This window comes from Eumetopias jubatus, unplaced genomic scaffold (assembly GCF_037043125.1).
Source record: "Eumetopias jubatus isolate StellerSeaLion01/CBP00866 unplaced genomic scaffold, mEumJub1_p1.0 scaffold_9, whole genome shotgun sequence".
NCBI classification, from domain to species: domain Eukaryota; kingdom Metazoa; phylum Chordata; class Mammalia; order Carnivora; family Otariidae; genus Eumetopias; species Eumetopias jubatus.
The window spans coordinates 87,323,729-87,341,161 of NW_028274815.1; the positions used below are offsets into that span (position 1 = coordinate 87,323,729).

At 34.9% G+C, this 17,433-nt stretch overlaps 1 protein-coding gene across 2 annotated transcripts in view; it reads left to right on the plus strand.

Annotated features, from left to right (window-relative positions):
• The window catches only part of GCC2 (GRIP and coiled-coil domain containing 2), a 63,238-nt gene that overhangs the window by 15,486 nt on the left and 30,319 nt on the right, over nucleotides 1-17,433 (plus strand). For both annotated transcript variants that reach the window (XM_028091273.2, XM_028091274.2), the window contains 4 exons: nucleotides 6,276-6,395; nucleotides 9,160-9,324; nucleotides 9,637-9,741; nucleotides 10,363-10,525. In XM_028091273.2, coding sequence (XP_027947074.1) covers nucleotides 6,276-6,395; nucleotides 9,160-9,324; nucleotides 9,637-9,741; nucleotides 10,363-10,525 — 553 coding nt within the window. The remainder of the gene's footprint in view (nucleotides 1-6,275; nucleotides 6,396-9,159; nucleotides 9,325-9,636; nucleotides 9,742-10,362; nucleotides 10,526-17,433) is intronic.

Consider the following 17,433-nt stretch of genomic DNA (forward strand, 5'->3'; position numbering starts at 1 on the left):
AACCATAATTGATGCAGATCTGATGTAGAAATAAGACATTAACAGAAGACATAGAGACTTCTGTATAACAACAAACACTTCTAGGCCAGGCTCTCTTCTAAGCACTTTACATATCTTATCACACTTAATTCTCAAAAGAACCCCAAGAAATATGTTACAAACATTGCCAGTTTACAAGTGAGGAATCCGAGGCACAAAGAGATTAAGAGACTCAAATCACAGAGCAAGTAACATAGTAAAGCTAGGATTGGATTCAGGCAATCTGGTTCCAGATGTTCTAACACCAAGTAAGCTATACTGTATACTACTCCAGTAAGATCTGAAAACATAGAAACCAACAAAGAAGGAATTAAATAACTACTTCAGAATAATTTAGTCAGATTTTTACTTCACTCCCACACACCACAATAAATTCTAGATGGATTTGAAGAGTTTTGTCAAATGTGAAAGGGATTTTTAAAAACCTAGTATAAGACACTTAATCATTTGAGTTCTGGATATGAAATATGTTTCTAAACTTAAAGCAATTAAAGAAGTTACAAAGAAAAAGACTGAACTATAATAAAAATATAGAATTAACATGAAAATATGACAAGGGATTAATATCCTTAATATATAAAGGTATCTGACAAATTCATTTTGTAAAACACTTATTTGAGTTTAAATATAGGCTTATTTGTCTTTTATGAACCATTAACAACTTGCTTCTTTCAATTTTAAGAACCCCATAATATATTTTATTTATTTTTCCTCCATGGGTAGACCATGTATGCCAAATTCTTTGTTTAGAATATAGATTGCAAAAGTCTGAAAAAAGAATAGAATATCAACTGTTGGACAAGAACAGAAGGTATAACTGCCTAATGAGAATACTCATAGGAAAAGACATGCCTTTCAACAAACATAAAAAGTTCTTTGGAAAATGATATAGGTCAGACAGAAAAGGCAACACAATATTGAAGAAGAACAAAACGGGAGGCTTAACCTGACCTCAAGACTTACTATAACACTACAGCAGTCAAGACAATGTGGTATTCATGAAAGAATAGACATCTAGATCAGTGGAACAGAATAGAGAGCCCAGAAAAAGACTCACATAAATACAGTCAACTGTTCTTTGACAGTGGAGCAAAGGTTATCTTTTCAGCAGATGGTGCTGGAACAACTGGACATGCACATACAAACGGAATCTAGACACAAACCTTATGTCCCTCACAAAAATTAACTCAGAGTGGATCACAAGCCTAAATGTAAAACAAGATATGAAATTCCTAGAAGATAATAGGATAAAACCTAGTTAATTTGGGTATGGCAATGACTTTTTAGATAGAACACCAAAGGCCTGACCCATGAAAGAATTGATAAGCTATATATACTTCATTTAAATTACAAATTGCTGTTCTGTGAAAGATAATATCAAGAGAATGAGAAGGCATAGACTGGGAGAAAATATTTGCAAAGGACATATATCTGATGAAGGACTATTATCCCAAAATATGCAAAGAACCACTAAAACTCAACAGAAAACAGAAACCTGATTTTTAAAATGGGCCAAAAACTTCACAGATACCAGACCAAAGAAGATAAAGAGTTGGCAAATAAGCATATAAAGATACTCCACACCATATGTCATCAGGGAAGTACAAATGAAAACAATGAGATAACCACTGCACACCTATTAGAATGGCCAAAATCTGAAACACCAACACTACCAAATGCTGACAAGGACATGGAGCAACAGGAACTCTCATTTAGGAACTCTGGTGGGGTTGCAAAAGAGTAAGTATGGCCATTTGGGGAGAAGTTTGGCAATTTCTTACGAAACTAAACCTACTCTTACCATACAATCTAGTAACCATTGGTATTTACCCAACGCAGTTGAAAACATATCTACATAAAAACCTGCATATAGGTGTTTATAGCAGCTGTATTTATAATTGCCAAAATTTGGGAACAACCAGAGTGGCCTTCAGTAGGTGAATAGATAAGCTGTCGTACATTCAAACAATGGAATATTATTCAGCACTAAAAAAACGAGCTATCAAGCCATGAAAAAGTGTGGAGGAAACTTAAATGTATACTACTACCAAGCAAAAGAAGCCAACCTGAAAAGTCTACATAATGTATGATTACAACTATATGACATTCTGGAAAAGGCAAAAGACAGTTGAGAAAAAAAGCAATCAGTGGTACTCAGGGGTTTGGGGAAGGAAGGGCTAAATAGGTGGGGGGAAAAATGGAAATAGGTGGGAAAATCCTCTGTGGATTTTTAGCTTGTGAAACTACTCTGTATGATAATCTATAATGGAGGATGTATGACATTTTAAATTTTTACAAACCTAGAGACTGTATAACACCAAAAGTGAACCCTAATGTAAACTATGGACTTTGGAGGATGATGTGTCCTTGTAGGGTCATCAGTTACAATAAATGTACCACTGTGGTGGGGCTTGTTGATAATGTCAGAGGCTCTGCATTTGGGGCGGAGGGGTAATGGGAAATCTATGTACCTTCCTCCCAGTGTTGGTGTGAACCTAAAACTGCTCTAAAAAAAAAAAAAAAGATGAAGTCTATTAAAACATTTTTAAAAATAGGTTTTATAGTTGTAAAATTTTCTAAATCTTTAAGTAAGGTAGGGATTTCATTTGTGATGAAACATCAAGATTTAAGATTAAATCAGCAGTGCTGATATGTTTAAGAATGATGATCACTGGGGTGCCTGGGTTGCTTAGTTGTTGAGCATCTGCCTTTGGCTCGGGTCGTGGTCCCGGGGTGCTGGGGTTGAGCCCCACATCGGGCTCCCTGCTCTGCAGGGGGCCTGCTTCTCCCTCTCCCACTCCCCCTGCTTGTGTTCCCTCTCTCACTGTGTCTCTCTCTGTCAGATAAATAAAATCTTTTTAAAAAAATGATAACTAAAAGCAAAGCAAAGCTGGAGACATCACAGTTCTAGACTTCAAGCTGTAATCATCAAGACAATATGGTATTGGCACAAAAACAGACACATAGATCAATGGAACAGAATAGAAAACCCAGATATAGACCCACAACTATATGGTCAATTGATCTTCGAGAAAGCAGAAATGAATACTCGATGGAAAAAAATCTCTTCAATAAATGGTTTTGGGAAAACTGGGCAACTTACAAAAGAATGAAACTGGACCACTTTCTTACACTACACAAAAATAAATTCAAAATGGATGGAAAACCTAAATGTGAGACAGAAAACCATCAAAATCCTAGAGAACACAGGCAGCAACCTCTTTGACCTCAGCCACCTGAGCCACCCCAACTTTTTACTAGACATGTTGCCAGGAACAAGGGAAACAAAAACAAGAATGAACTATTGGGACTTCATCAAGATAAAAAGCTTTTGCACAGCAAAGGAAGAAGTCAACAAAACCAAAAGACAACTGACAATGGGAGAAGGTATTTTCAAATGACATATCTGATAAAGGGTTCATATCCAAAATCTGAAAAACTCAACACCCAAAAACTAAATAATCCAGTTAAGAAATGGGCAGAAGACATGAACAGACATTTTTCCAAAGAAGACATCCAGATAACTAGCAAATACATTTTTTTTTTAAGATTTTGATTTATTTATTTGTCAGAGAGCACACGCACAAGCAGGGGGAGCAGCAGGCAGAGTGAGAAGCAGGCTGAGCAAGAGACCCTATGACCTGAGCCAAAGGCAGACACTTAACTGAGCCATCCAGGCATCCCTAGCAGATATATTTTAAAAAGATGCTCAACATCACTCATCCTCAGGGAAATACAAATCAAAACTACAATGAGATACCACCTCACTCTTGTCAGAATAGCTAAAATTAACAACTCAGGAGACAATAGATGTTGGTGAGGTTGTGGAGAAAGGGAAACCTCTTACACTGTTGGTGGGAATGCAAGCTGGTGCAGCCACTCTGGAAAGCAGTATGGAGGTTCCTCAAAAAGTTGAAAATAGAGCTACCCTACGACCCAGCAGTTGCACTACTGGGTAGTAGTAGGGTACAAAGAGTGGTTCAGAGGGGTACATGCACTGTGGTATTTATAGCAGCATTATCAACAATAGCCAAACTATAGAAAGAGCCCAAATGTCCATTGACGGATGAATGGATAAAGAAGATGTGGCACATACACACACACACACACACACACACACACACACATACACAGTGGAATGTTAGCCATCAAAAAGAATGAAATCTTGCCATTTGCAACAACGTGGATGGAGCTAGAGTGTATTATGCTAAGTGAAATAAGTCAGAAAAAGACAAGTACCATATGATTTCACTCATATGTGGAATTTAAGAAACAAAACAGATGAACATAGTGGAAGGGAAAAAGAGGAACGCAAACCATAAGAGACTCTTAACTATAGAGAACAAACTGAGGTTTGATGGGGGAGGTTGGTGGGGGATGGGCTAAATGGGTGATGAGTATTAAGGAGGGCACTTGTGATGAGCACTGGGAATTACATGTAAGTGATGAATCACCAAATTCTACACCTGAAACCAATTTTACCATATATATTACTAGTATTTATATAAAAAATGAAATTTAAAAAAATGATCGCTTTTTGTAAAAACAGACATAACTGAGCTCCATTAGATTCCTTAAGGAGCATCGATATTAGGATGCTGAGTAATTTTGTGGATTATTTGTGAATTTGGCTAGTTTCTTTTTTTCAGTCTTATCACTTACGATCATCATCTTTATCAGTTTTTTTTTTAAGATCTGAACACACAACTGTTCTGAAGGGATGATTAAGTCATAATTATTCTTTGCTGAGAAGAAGCATCCGCATATGCATCAAGGAAATTAGACCATTGCATGCATGGCATTCATTTTTTGTTCCAGTGCTCCCCTTAGCAATAATATATGATTATAGTCAGAATTTCCTATAAGGAGCCATTATTTACTAGAGTTAGCTTTGATACTTATTTTTTGCAGTCCTTGACAATATTAGAACCATAGCGAGTAAAAACAAAGAAGACCAGATAGAGTTTAAGAGGATAAAGATCTCTGATCTATGGAGTTAGAGGAATTTGCACAAATACAAAACAAGCATGAAATCTCTCTGTGAAAAGAACACAAATGATTTCTCAATATGCCAGGAAGTAACAGAATCCTCAGACAAATAAACATGGACAAACAAATTTATAAGCCAGCTTCTAGATTCCCAATCTGCCTTTTACCTATCACAAGATGGATAGACCATAAAATTGAAACCCAGATTCTAACACTCAGCTACCAGTGTGGATAATAGTTGATTATGTATAAATCAGAATTAGAAACAGAATTAGATTTGGCCAAGAATCAGATTTTGGCAAGCAGGAACCAGAAAGAGCATATAATTGTCACACATGAGACCCCAGAGGAGTCTGGGAAGGGGAGCCAAGGACTCAAGAGGTCCTGGTCTGGATGAAGGCCACTTTTGAAGCTTTACAAAATAAACTTTCAAATGTTTTTGAAAGAAATAATAAACTTTCAAATGTTTTGAAAGTTTTCAAAGAAAACATTTTGTTTGTTATTATGCACAAAAATTCATTTATGTGAAGGAGAACAGTTAGTAGTTCTCCAGGAACAAAAGTGAAAACAGGATTTATCAGAGAGGAGAGAGGAAGAAAAAAAAAATCCCACATACAGTCTGGAAACAGTGAACCTCATGTACCTATTTTGGAGGATAACGTGATTTGCTAGTATGTCACAAAAAGGCCAGTCTGGGCATTTTGTTCTTGAGTAGGCACAAACCAGAAATATTAAAGAAAATTCCATTGGTTTTAGAGTTCAGAAAATGTTAAACATTTTGCCACAGAGTATGAGACACTGTTTTTATAAAATATCTTCCTATGTTCCTCCATTAGCACTTCTACCTTATATTAGGCTGCGCCTAAAACATTTCCCTGTCAGAATTCTTTAGGTGGAGTTAGTTAAGGCAACCAAGTTAAATTTTTTCTTCTCCTTCTCTAAATTTTGTTTATGTTTCAGAAGTTTATTTTTGTTGATGACTAGAATATTTAACTTGCAAATATTACATTGTATAAATGTAAAATCATTTTGCTCTCTAATAGTTCCCCCCATACTAAAAGTCATCTGAATTATACTAATTTTATTATATAATGCCAGCTAGATATTCTACCAAATGTTGAATTTAAATATTTTAAGCTTTCAGAATGGACTCATAAATGTTATATCAAGATGGCTTGATAATACAGTCTGACTGGTTGAATGTATAATAATTGCCTGAAGTTAAATCCTTTTGCCTTTTTTTGAAGAATCTTTTATTAGAATATGATAAGCAGTCAGAGCAGCTGGATGTGGAAAAAGAACGTGCTAATAATTTTGAGCATCACATAGAAGACCTTACAAGACAATTAAGGAATTCAACTTTTCAGGTAAAAAAAATTTTTGAGGTATAATTGACATGTAACATTATGTTACTTTAGTTTCAGGTGTACAACATCATGATTTGTATATATTATGAAATCTAGTTAATACCTGTCACCATACATAGTTAAAGAATTTTTTCTTGCAGTTAGAATTTTAAGGTTTACTCTTTTAGCAACTTTCAAATATTCATACCTTATTAACTATAGCACTATGCTGTATATCACATTTCATGATTTATTTATTTTATAACTATACGTTTGTACCCTTTGACCCCCTTCACTGATTTCACCCACACCCCACCCTGTTCCTCTGGCAACCACATATCTTTCTATGAGCTTAGCTGTTATTTTTTTTTAATTCCACATATAAGTGAAATCATACAGTATTTGTCTTTATCTGACTTACTTCACTTAGCATACTGCTCTCAAGGTCCATTCATGTTGTCACAGATGGCAAGATTTCATACTTCTGTATGGCCAAAGAATATTCTATTGTATGAATACACCACATTTCCTTTATCCGTTCATCCATCACTGATCACTTAGGTTGTATCCTTATCCTGCCTATTGTTAGTCATGCTGCAGTGAATATGGCTGTACGTATATCTTTTTGAGTTAGTGTTTTTGTTTTCTTTGAATAAATACACAGAAGTGGAATTATTGGATCATATGGTAGTTCTGTTTTTAATTTTTTGAGGAACTTCCCATACTATTTTCCACAGTGGCTGCACCAATTCACGTTCTCACCAACAGTACACAAGGGTTCCCTTTTCTCAACATCCTTGCCAACACTTGTTTCTGGTTGTTGTTGTTGTTGTTGTTTAATAATAGCCATTCTAACAGGTATGAGATGATATTTCATTGTGGTTTTGATTTGCATTTCTCTAATGATCCATGATGTTGAACATCTTTTCATGTACCTATTGGCCATCTGTATGTCTTTGGGAAAGTGTCTATTTAGATATTCTGCCCATTTTTAAATGGAACTGTTTGGTTTTTTGCTATTGAGTTGTAGCAATTCTTTATTTAGGATATTAACCCATTATCAGCTACAGGATTTACAAGTAATTTCTTCCATTCAGTACGTTGCCTTTTCATTCTCTTGATGGTTTCCTTTGCTGTAAAGAAGCTTTTGAGTTTGTTGCAGTCACATGTGTTGATTTTTGTTTTTGTTGCCTTTGCCTTTGATGTCAGGTTCAAAAAAGTACTGACAAGACCAATGTCAAGGAGTTTACTGCCGATCTCTAGGAGTCTTATGGTTTCAGGTCTTATATTCAAATTTTATGCCATTTTGAGTTAATTTTTGTGTAAGGTGTAAGATAGTGGTCCAGTTTCATTCTTTTGCATGTGTCCAACCAACTTGCCCAACACCATTTATTGAAGAGACTATCCTTTTCTCATTGTATATTCTTGGCTCCTTTGTCATAAATGAATTGACCATATATACATGGGTTTATTTCTGGGCTCTTTTTTCTGTCTTATTGATCAATGTGTCTGCTATTATGCCAGCACCATACTGTTTTGAGTACTATAGTTTTATAATATAGTTTAAAATTGGGGAGCATGATACCTCCAGTTTTTTTTTTTTTTCAAGATTGCTTTGGCTATTTGGGCTCTTTTGTGGTTCTGTACAAATTTTAGAATTGTTTTAGTTCTGTGAAAAATGCCATTGGATTTTTTATAAGAATTGCATTGAACCTATAGATTGCTTTGGTCAGTGTAACAGTATTTGTAATTTCAGAAAATATTAATTCTTCCAATCTATGAGCATAGATTATCTTTACATTTATGTTTGTCATCTTCAATTTATTTCATCAGTGTCTTACAGTTTTAAATGTACAAATCTTTCACCTCTTTGGTTACTAGGTTTTTTTTTTTTTTCTTTTTGATGCAGTTGTGTGGAATTACTTAGTCTTAATTTCTCTTCCTGATAGTTTGTTATTCATGTATAGAAACACAACAGATTTCTGTATATTGATCTTGTATTCTGCAGCTCTACTGAATTCATTTATTAGCTCTCACATTTTTGGGGGGAGTCTTTAGGGTTTTCTGTACATACTATCCCATCATCTGCAAATAGTGACAGTTTTACTTCTTCCTTTCTACTTTGGATACCTTTTCTTTTTCTTGCTTATTGCTGTGGCTAGGACTTCTAATACTTTGATAAATAAGAGTGGGAATCTTATCTTGTCCCTGATCTTAGAGGAAAAGCTTTTCACCACTGAGTATGATGTAGCTGTGGGCTTGTCATATATGACCTTTATTATGTTGAGGTACATTCCTCTATACCCACTTTATTGAGAGGACTTTTCAGATAATTTTAAATTGAGTAAATGCAGACATGAAAAATGTAATAAGTATATTTCAATTTCAAAATTTTGGCATAAAAAATAAAATTAAATTCATTAAAATTAATAGAAAATTTCATTTTGTTCTTCCCATTGTTGGGAGAAGAATATGACAAAACAACTGGCAACTATCATGTCTTATCTATTGCTCTAATCTCAGCTCCCTGGGGTGTTTTGGTTTTGGTTTTGGTTTCTTTTTTGCCTTTTCCTCTGCCAATGCTCCTGGTCTCTTGTAATGTTTGCCAAATTTATTTTAACAGTAATAGTATATTAAACTTATTCTTGATTTTACATTATGTGGAATTGTTTTTGAAATCTCCATTTTTCATACTGTGCCAACAATCTTACAAGTATCATTTTATTCTTCCTCTCCTGTACATATTTTCTACATGTTTACAGTAGTGAATCATTTGTCATTCTAGTGCGAAAAATTAAGTTCTGATAATGAAGATCTCTTAACTCGTATTGAGACACTACAGTCTAATGCAAAGTTATTAGAAGTACAGATTTTAGAAGTCCAAAAAGCCAAGGCAGTGGCAGACAAAGAGTTGGAAGCCGAAAAACTTCAGAAAGAGCAGAAGATAAAGGTAAAAACAGTCCTGTAGGATTAGTTCATGTTATATAGTGATACTTTTATCATACTATTTAAGTGAAAGAAAGACTTACTAATGAGTAGCATTTGTGAATACAACAGAGTTCATTAATTCTTTAATGTATGTCAACTATGAAGTTGAGAATCCCAAGCTATGATTTTGGGGTACGTGTTTTTTAAATATTTAAAGATTTTCAAGCTTTTTTTAATTTCAGTATGTCAGATTCATTTTATAGACCCTAACAAATACCTTTTTTAATGTTGGTTTGTTTGGGGGGGGTGGGGGGGTGGTATTTTTTAATTTCAGGAGCATGCCAGTTCTGTAAATGAACTTGAAGAACTTCAACTGCAACTTCAGAAGGAAAAGAAACAGCTTCAGAAAACCATGCAAGAATTAGAGCTGGTTAGAAAGGTAAAATAAAACCAGATTCAAAACTGAGGTCAATATTCACAGTGTTAAACGATTCTGAGAGTTTAGAAAGGAAATATTTCAAAACTAACATAACCATATATAAATTGTTAGCCTCAGAAGAATGAAAATTTAAGATTTCTCTCAGTCCTGTCTTTTCAGAAGAATCTATGGTCACAAATGGTTTGATACTTCATTTTTTTGTACAGGATTGCTTTATGACACATGAAGATTTAATTAATGTCAAAAGTTGGAATTCATATTATACCTAAAACTTTGGCTAATTTTTCTCTACTTTTTTCAAAGATGAGGCTAAAAAGAAAGGTATTATAAGAGCTGCTTAAATGCTAACATTTTATAAATAAGAACTCCATGAGTAGAACTGTCAATTGTGGTTAATGAAAATTATGATGAAATTCAATGAAAATATTTTATAAAATTACAAAAAGAGAAAGTACCAACTTCCAGTTTCTTCATATGATGTGTAAACTTTCTATATTTCAGAAAAGCATAATAGAATGTGTTTATCCCTTTGGCATAATTTACAGTTATGCAATTAGCAATTTTACAAATAAAATTAACTGATCTACTATTATGTGGATCTTTTATTTCTGATATGTGCAGGATGCCCAGCAAACCACATTGATGAATATGGAAATAGCTGATTATGAACGTTTAATGAAAGAACTAAATCAAAAGTTAGCTAATAAAAACAGCAAGATAGAAGATCTGGAGCAAGAAATTAAAATTCAGAAGCAGAAACAAGAAACCCTGCAAGAAGAAATGAGTGAGTAAAACAATTCACTTTAACTTACAACAATTTCATTATAACTGAATACAGGGGAGCAATATTAGTTGTGCATTTTACCAGACTTTGACTGCCAGCAGATCTTTCACACAGTGCTAAATATTCATAAGGACCAGGAGGGTTGTAAAACCATTTTTTGTTCAGATGTGTACAGTCTGTGTTGGTGCATAATGCAGTCATTTACTTAAACAGTTCCTAAGTACCTGCTGCATGAGTGATACAAAGATAAAAAATGGTCTTGTCCATGATTTGCTGGTTGTCAGCAGAGTGGGATCATTTAAATAGTAGTGAAATCTTTTTTAAGGTGATTATATTCCCTTCTCTCCATAAAATAACTTCTAACGTTAAGCCTCTAAAGCTATATATATCCCTTTAGGCACCCCTTCAGCCACATCTCATAAGGTATGTTGTACTTTTTATTTTAATTCAGCTCAAAATATTTTTAAATTTCCTTTGGATTTCTTCTTTGACCCATGGGTTATTTAGAAGTGTGTTGTTTAATTCATTTAAAGGAATTTCACTTGTCTTTCTGTTAATGATTTCTAAGTGAATTCCTTTGTGGTTAGAGAACATACTCTGTATTTTGGTGAATGCTCCTTAGGCACTTGAAAACGTATTCAACTATATTAGTTGTTGGATATAGTGTTCTAACTAATGTCAATTAAATCAAGTCAGGTGACAGTTTAGGTTTTCTATATTTTTAATGATTTTCTGACTACTGCTCTACCAAGTACTGAGAGAAGTATGTTGAATTTCCTGAACATAACTGTAGGTTTCTTTTTCTTTTCACTTTTGTCAATTTTGGCTTCATGTATTTAGAAACTCTGGAATTAGCTACATATACATTTAGAATTATTACTTGCTCTTGGTAATTTAATTTCTCTATTATTATAAAATATGTTTTTTATTACTGGTAATATTTCTTTTTCTAAATTCCACTTTGATATTAATATAACCACTCCAGCTTTCTTTTGTTTCTTGTTTATGTGGCATGTCTTTTCCCATCCTTTAGCTTTCGACCTAAGTCTATAAAGTGCTTCTTTTAGATACTGTATAGTTGAGTCTTCCTTTTCTCTCCAACCTGACAACCTCTGCTATTTAAATGGAATGTCTAAATCATTTATTTTTAACATAATTGTTTATGTGATTAGGTTTAAACCTACTACCTTGCAGTTTCTATTTGTCTTCTAGTTTTGTTCCTTTTTCCTCTTTTTCTCCCTTCTTTTGAATTAAGTAATTTATATGATGTCATTTTATCTCCATTATTAGCTTATTAGCTATGCTCTTGTTAAGGTTTTAGTGGTTGCTTTAGGGTTTATAGTATATGTCATGAACTTATTACAGATTACTTTTAAGTAAATTATACCACTTCATATGTAGACTAAGAATCTTATAGTAGTACTGCTTATTCTCCCTCTTTTGTCCTTTAATGTCATACATTTTACTTCTACATGTGTTACAGACGTAGTAATTGTGTTATTTTGGTTTGAAAATAGTTATCTTTTAAAGAGAGATCAGCAAACCATGGCCCACAATAGCTGCCTCTCATATGGTTTTACTGAAACGCAGCTCTGTCCATTTGTGATACTGTCTGTGTGGCTGCTTTCATGCTACACAGCACAGTCAAGTAGTTGTAACAGAGACTGTATTACCTGCAAGCCTATCATATTTATTATCTCACCATTTAAAATGTTTTCCAATCCCTGTTTTAAAGAAATGAAAAACTAGAGATTTTTTTTATATTTACCCACGTATTTACCATTTCTGCTGCTCTTCATTCCTTCATCTGTATCCAAATTTCCTCAAATATGACTTTCCTTTTGCCTGAAGAACTTCCTTTAACATATCCTTTTTTTTTTAAGATTTTATTTATTTATTTGTCAGAGAGAGAACACAAGCAGGGGGAGCGGCAGGCAGAGGGAGAAGCAGGCTCCCCGCTGAGCAAGGAGTCTGACGTGGGACTTGATCCCAGGACCCTGGGATCACGACCTGAGCCAAAGACAGACACTTAATCAACTGAGCCACCCAGGCATCCCTAACGTATCTTATAATGCAGGCTACAGGCATTGAATTCTGTAATGTTTTGTTTGCCTGAAAAAAAAAATCTTCATTTCTGAAAGATTGTTTTGCTGGGGAGCGTCTGAGTGGCTTAGTCAGTTAACCATCCAGTTCTTGGTCTCAGCTCAGGTCATGATCTCACAGTTGTGGGATTGAGCCCTACATCGGGCTCTGTGCTTAGTGCAGAGTGTGCTTCTCTTTCTCCCTTCCACTCTGCCCCTTCCTGCATGCACACTCTCTCTCTAAAATGAATAAATCTAAAAAAAAAAAAAGATAATTTTGTCAAGTATAGAATTTTATGATGTGCCTTGGTGTGTCTTTTTTCCCTGTTTATATCCTGCTTGTGTTTTGTTCAGTTTCTTTGTTGTATGTAGTTTCTCTAGTTTTCTTCAATTTATATTTGTCTAAATCCTCTTCCTTTTTTTCCCCCAAAACACCAATTACATACATTAGACCACTTGATATAGTCTCATAGGTTAGTGATGCTGTTTATTTTTTCTTCACTTCTCTTTTTTTTCACTTTCATTAAATGGAATATAGTTTTAATTCTAGTGGTTTCTATTATTTAATAGTCTTTAAATTTTCTCATCTTCAGGGTCTAATATGTTATTACCATTCAGTGATATTTTCACTTTAGATATTGTATTTTTTATCTCTAGAAATTCCATTTGTATTCTTTTAGTTCTTGTTGTTTTTCATTCATCTCTTCATTATGTTCATGTTTTCTTTTAAATCCTAAAGAATATTCTGGAATGTTCTAATATTATTGATTGTATTTTTCTCCTGTTATGAGTAATATTTTCCTGCTTCTTTGCATGGGAAATAATTTTTTAATTGGGTGTGAATTTTACATTGTTGAATACTAGATTTTTTGTATTCATTTACAGAGTTAAACTGTGGCTGGCAGTCAGGTCTTTTCTGGATCACTTTTATCCTTTTGTGGTTTGTTTTTCATCTTTTTTGAAACCAAGTGTAGAGTACTCTTTCCTGTAGATTTAGTTCAGCCCCTCTACTAAGGTGGGGAATGTTCTGAAGTCTACTGAGTGCCCATGTATTATACAAAGTCTCTTTACTCTGGCTGGTTGGAACATTTTATATCCCTGTGTGAGCCTTGGGAATTGTCCAATTATAGCTCCCTATTCATTGTTCTTTCCATCTCAGCAAGACCACTGCTCTATTTGGGATTCCCCTCCTGTTCCACAGTCTAGAAATTTCCTCCAGACAGAAAGCTGGAATAGGGCTCACCTTGTTTACCTTCTCTCAAGGATCACAGCTCAATTTCAGGAACTTTCATATATTTTGTTCAGTTTTCTAATTGTTTACAGCAGCATGTATGTCTAAGTCTTGCTATTCCCTCATGGTGAGAAGCTGAAGTTCCATAAAATGATTTAAGTTGGCTGCAAAAATATTAATGTATAAGATTTTAGATATATAAATGATGAGGAAATGGGATAAAAGGAAGTGTTGAGGTGTTGGACTATACAGTGAAGTCAGATATAAGATCAAGACATAAAATATATATTTTGTGTACTTTTGCTATCACTAAGGCCTACCTAAATTGGCTTTGAGCTTCCCAGAAGCCATGCAAAGACAGGAACATTATCAGTTACAGGGTTTATAGTACCAACAATATTAGAACAAATATGATGCTTGTGAGCAATACAGCTTTTCCTGGAATTAAGATGTTTGAGAGAAGTTTTTTTTAAGGCATTTTTTATAAAAGGAACACTGTGTCAGAGGAGCAAGATGGCAGAGGAGTAGGAGACCTAAATTTCTTCTGGTCCCAGGAATTCAACCAGATAGGGATCAAACCATTCTGAACACCTAAGAACTCAACAGGAGTTCGAAGAAAAGAATACCAGCAACTCTCTGAACAGACAAGTGACCACTTTCTAGAAGGTCACTTCTGATTTGTTTAGTGTATATTTTCTGGGGACGTTGTTACCCTGTTAGCATTTTGTTCTCTCATTCATCTCTTCTCCTCTGGACAAAATGACAAAATGGAAAAAATCACCTCAAAACAAAAGAACAAGAGGCAGTACCGACTGCCAGGGACGTACTCAATACGGACATTAGTACGATGTCAGAACCAGAGTTCAGAATGATGATTTTAAAGACTAGCTGGGCTTGAAAAAAGCATGGAAGATATTAGAGAAACCCTTTCTGGAGAAATAAAAACTAAAATCTAACCAAGTCAAAAATCAAAAAGGCTATTAATGAGGTGCAATCAAAAATGGAGGCTCTAACTGCTAGAATAAATGAGGCAGAAGAGAGAATTAGTGATGTAGAAGACCAAATGATGGAAAATCAAGAAGCTGAGAAAAAGAGATAAACAACGACTGGATCACAGGGGCAGAATTTGGGGCAGAATTCGAGTCATAAGTGATACCTAGAGATGAAACAATATTAGAATAATTGGGATCCCAGAAGAAGAAGAAAGAGAGAGAGGGCAGAAGATATATTGGAGCAAATTATAGCAGAGAACTTCCCTAAGTTGCGGAAGGAAACAGGCATCAAAATCCAGAAGGCACAGAGAACCCCTCTCAAAATCAATAAAAATAGGTCAACACCCTGACATCTAATAGTAAAACTTAGGAGTCTCAGAGACAAAGAGAAAATCCTGAAAGCAGCTCAGGACAAGAGATCTGTAACCTACAATGGTAGAAACATTAGAATGGCAACAGACCTATCTACAGAGACCTGGCAGGCCAGAAAGGACTGGCATGATATCTTCAGAGCACTAAATGAGAAAAATATGCAGCCAAGAATGCTGTATCCAGCAAGGCTGTCATTAAAAATACAAGGAGAGATAAAAAGCTTCCAGGACAAAAAAAACTAAAGGAATTTGCAAGCACGAAACCGGCCCTACAAGAAATATTGAAAGGGGTCCTGTAAGCAAAGAGAAAGCCTAAAAGTAACATAGACCAGAAAGGAACACAGACAATATATTGTAACAGTCACCTTACAGACAATACAGTGGCACTAAATTCACATCTTTTAATACTTACCCTGAAAGTAAATGGGCTAAATACCCCAATCAAAAGACACAGGGTATGACTCTGGATAAAAAAGCAAGACCCATCAATATGCTTTCTGCAAGAGATTCATTTTAGACCCAAAGACACCCCCACATTGAAAGTGAGGGGGTGGAAAAGCATTTACCATGCTAATGGACACCAAAAGAAAGCTGGGGTGGCAATCCTTATATCAGACAAATTAGATTTTAAACCAAAGACTGTAATAAGAGATGAGGAAGGAGACTCTATCCTACTTAAAGGGTCTGTCCAACAGGAAGATCTAACAATTGTAAATATCTATGTCCCTAACATGGGAGCAGCCAATTATATAAGCCAATTAATAACAAAAGCAAAGACACACATCAACAACAATACAATAATAGTGGGGGACTTTAACACCCCTCTCACTGAAATGGACAGATCATCTAAGCAAAAGATCAATAAGGAAATAAAGATTTTAAATGGCACACTGCACCAAATGGACATCACATATATATTCAGAACATTCCATCCCAAAGCAGCAGAATACACATTCTTCTCTAGTGCCCATGGAACATTCTCCAGAATTGATCACGTCCTAGGTCACAAATCAGGTCTCAAGCAGTACCAAAAGATTGGGATCATTCCCTGCATATTTTCAAACCACAATGCTTTGAAACTAGAACTCAATCACAAGAGGAAAGTCAGAAAGAACTCAAATACATGGAGGCTAAAGAGCATCCTACTAAAGAATGATGGGTCAACCAGGAAATTAAAGAAGAATTTTAAAAATTCATGGAAACCAATGAAAATGAAAACAAAACTGTTCAAAATTTTGGGATGTAGCAAAGACAGTCCTAAGAGGAAAGTATATAGCAATACAAGCCTTTCTCAAGAAACAAGAAAGGTCTCAAATACACAACCTAACCCTACACCTAAAGGAGCTGGAGAAAAAACAGCAAATAAAGCCTAAACCCAGCAGGAGAAGAGAAATAATAAAGATCAGAGCAGAAATCAATGAAATAGAAACCAAAAGGACAGTAGAACAGATCAACGAAACTAGGAGCTGGTTCTTTGAAAGAATTAACAAGATTGATAAACCCCTGGCCAGACTTATCAAAAAGAAAAGAGAAAGGACCCAAATAAATGAAATCATGAATGAAAGGAGAGATCACAACCAACACCAAAGAAATACAAACAATTATAAGAACATATTATGAGCAACTCTATGCCAGCAAATTAGATAACCTGGAAGAAATGGGTACATTCCTAGAGACGTATCAACTACCAAAACTGAGCCAGTAAGAAATAGAAAACCTGAACAGACCTATAACCACTAAAAAAATTGAAGCAGTCATCAAAAATCTCCCAAGAAACAAAAGCCCAGGGCCAGATGGCTTCCCAGGGGAATTCTACCACACATTTAAGGAGGAATTAATTCCCATTCTTCTGAAACTGTTCCAAAAAATAGATGGAAGGAAAACTTCCCAACTCGTTTTATGAGGCCACCATTACCTTGATCCCCAAACCAGACAAAGACCCCATCAAAAAGGAGAATTACAGACCAATATCCTTGATGAACATGGATGCAAAAATTCTCACCAAAATACTTGCCAATAGGATCCAACACTACATTAAAAGGTTTATTCACCACAACCAAGTGGGATTTATCCCTGGGCTGCAGGGTGCGTTCAGCATCCGCAAATCAATCAACGTGATACAATACATTAATAAAAGAAAGAACAAGAACCATATAATCCTCTCAATAGATGCAGAAAAAGCATTTGACAAAGTACAGCATCTTTTCTTGATCAAAACTCTTCAGAGTATAGG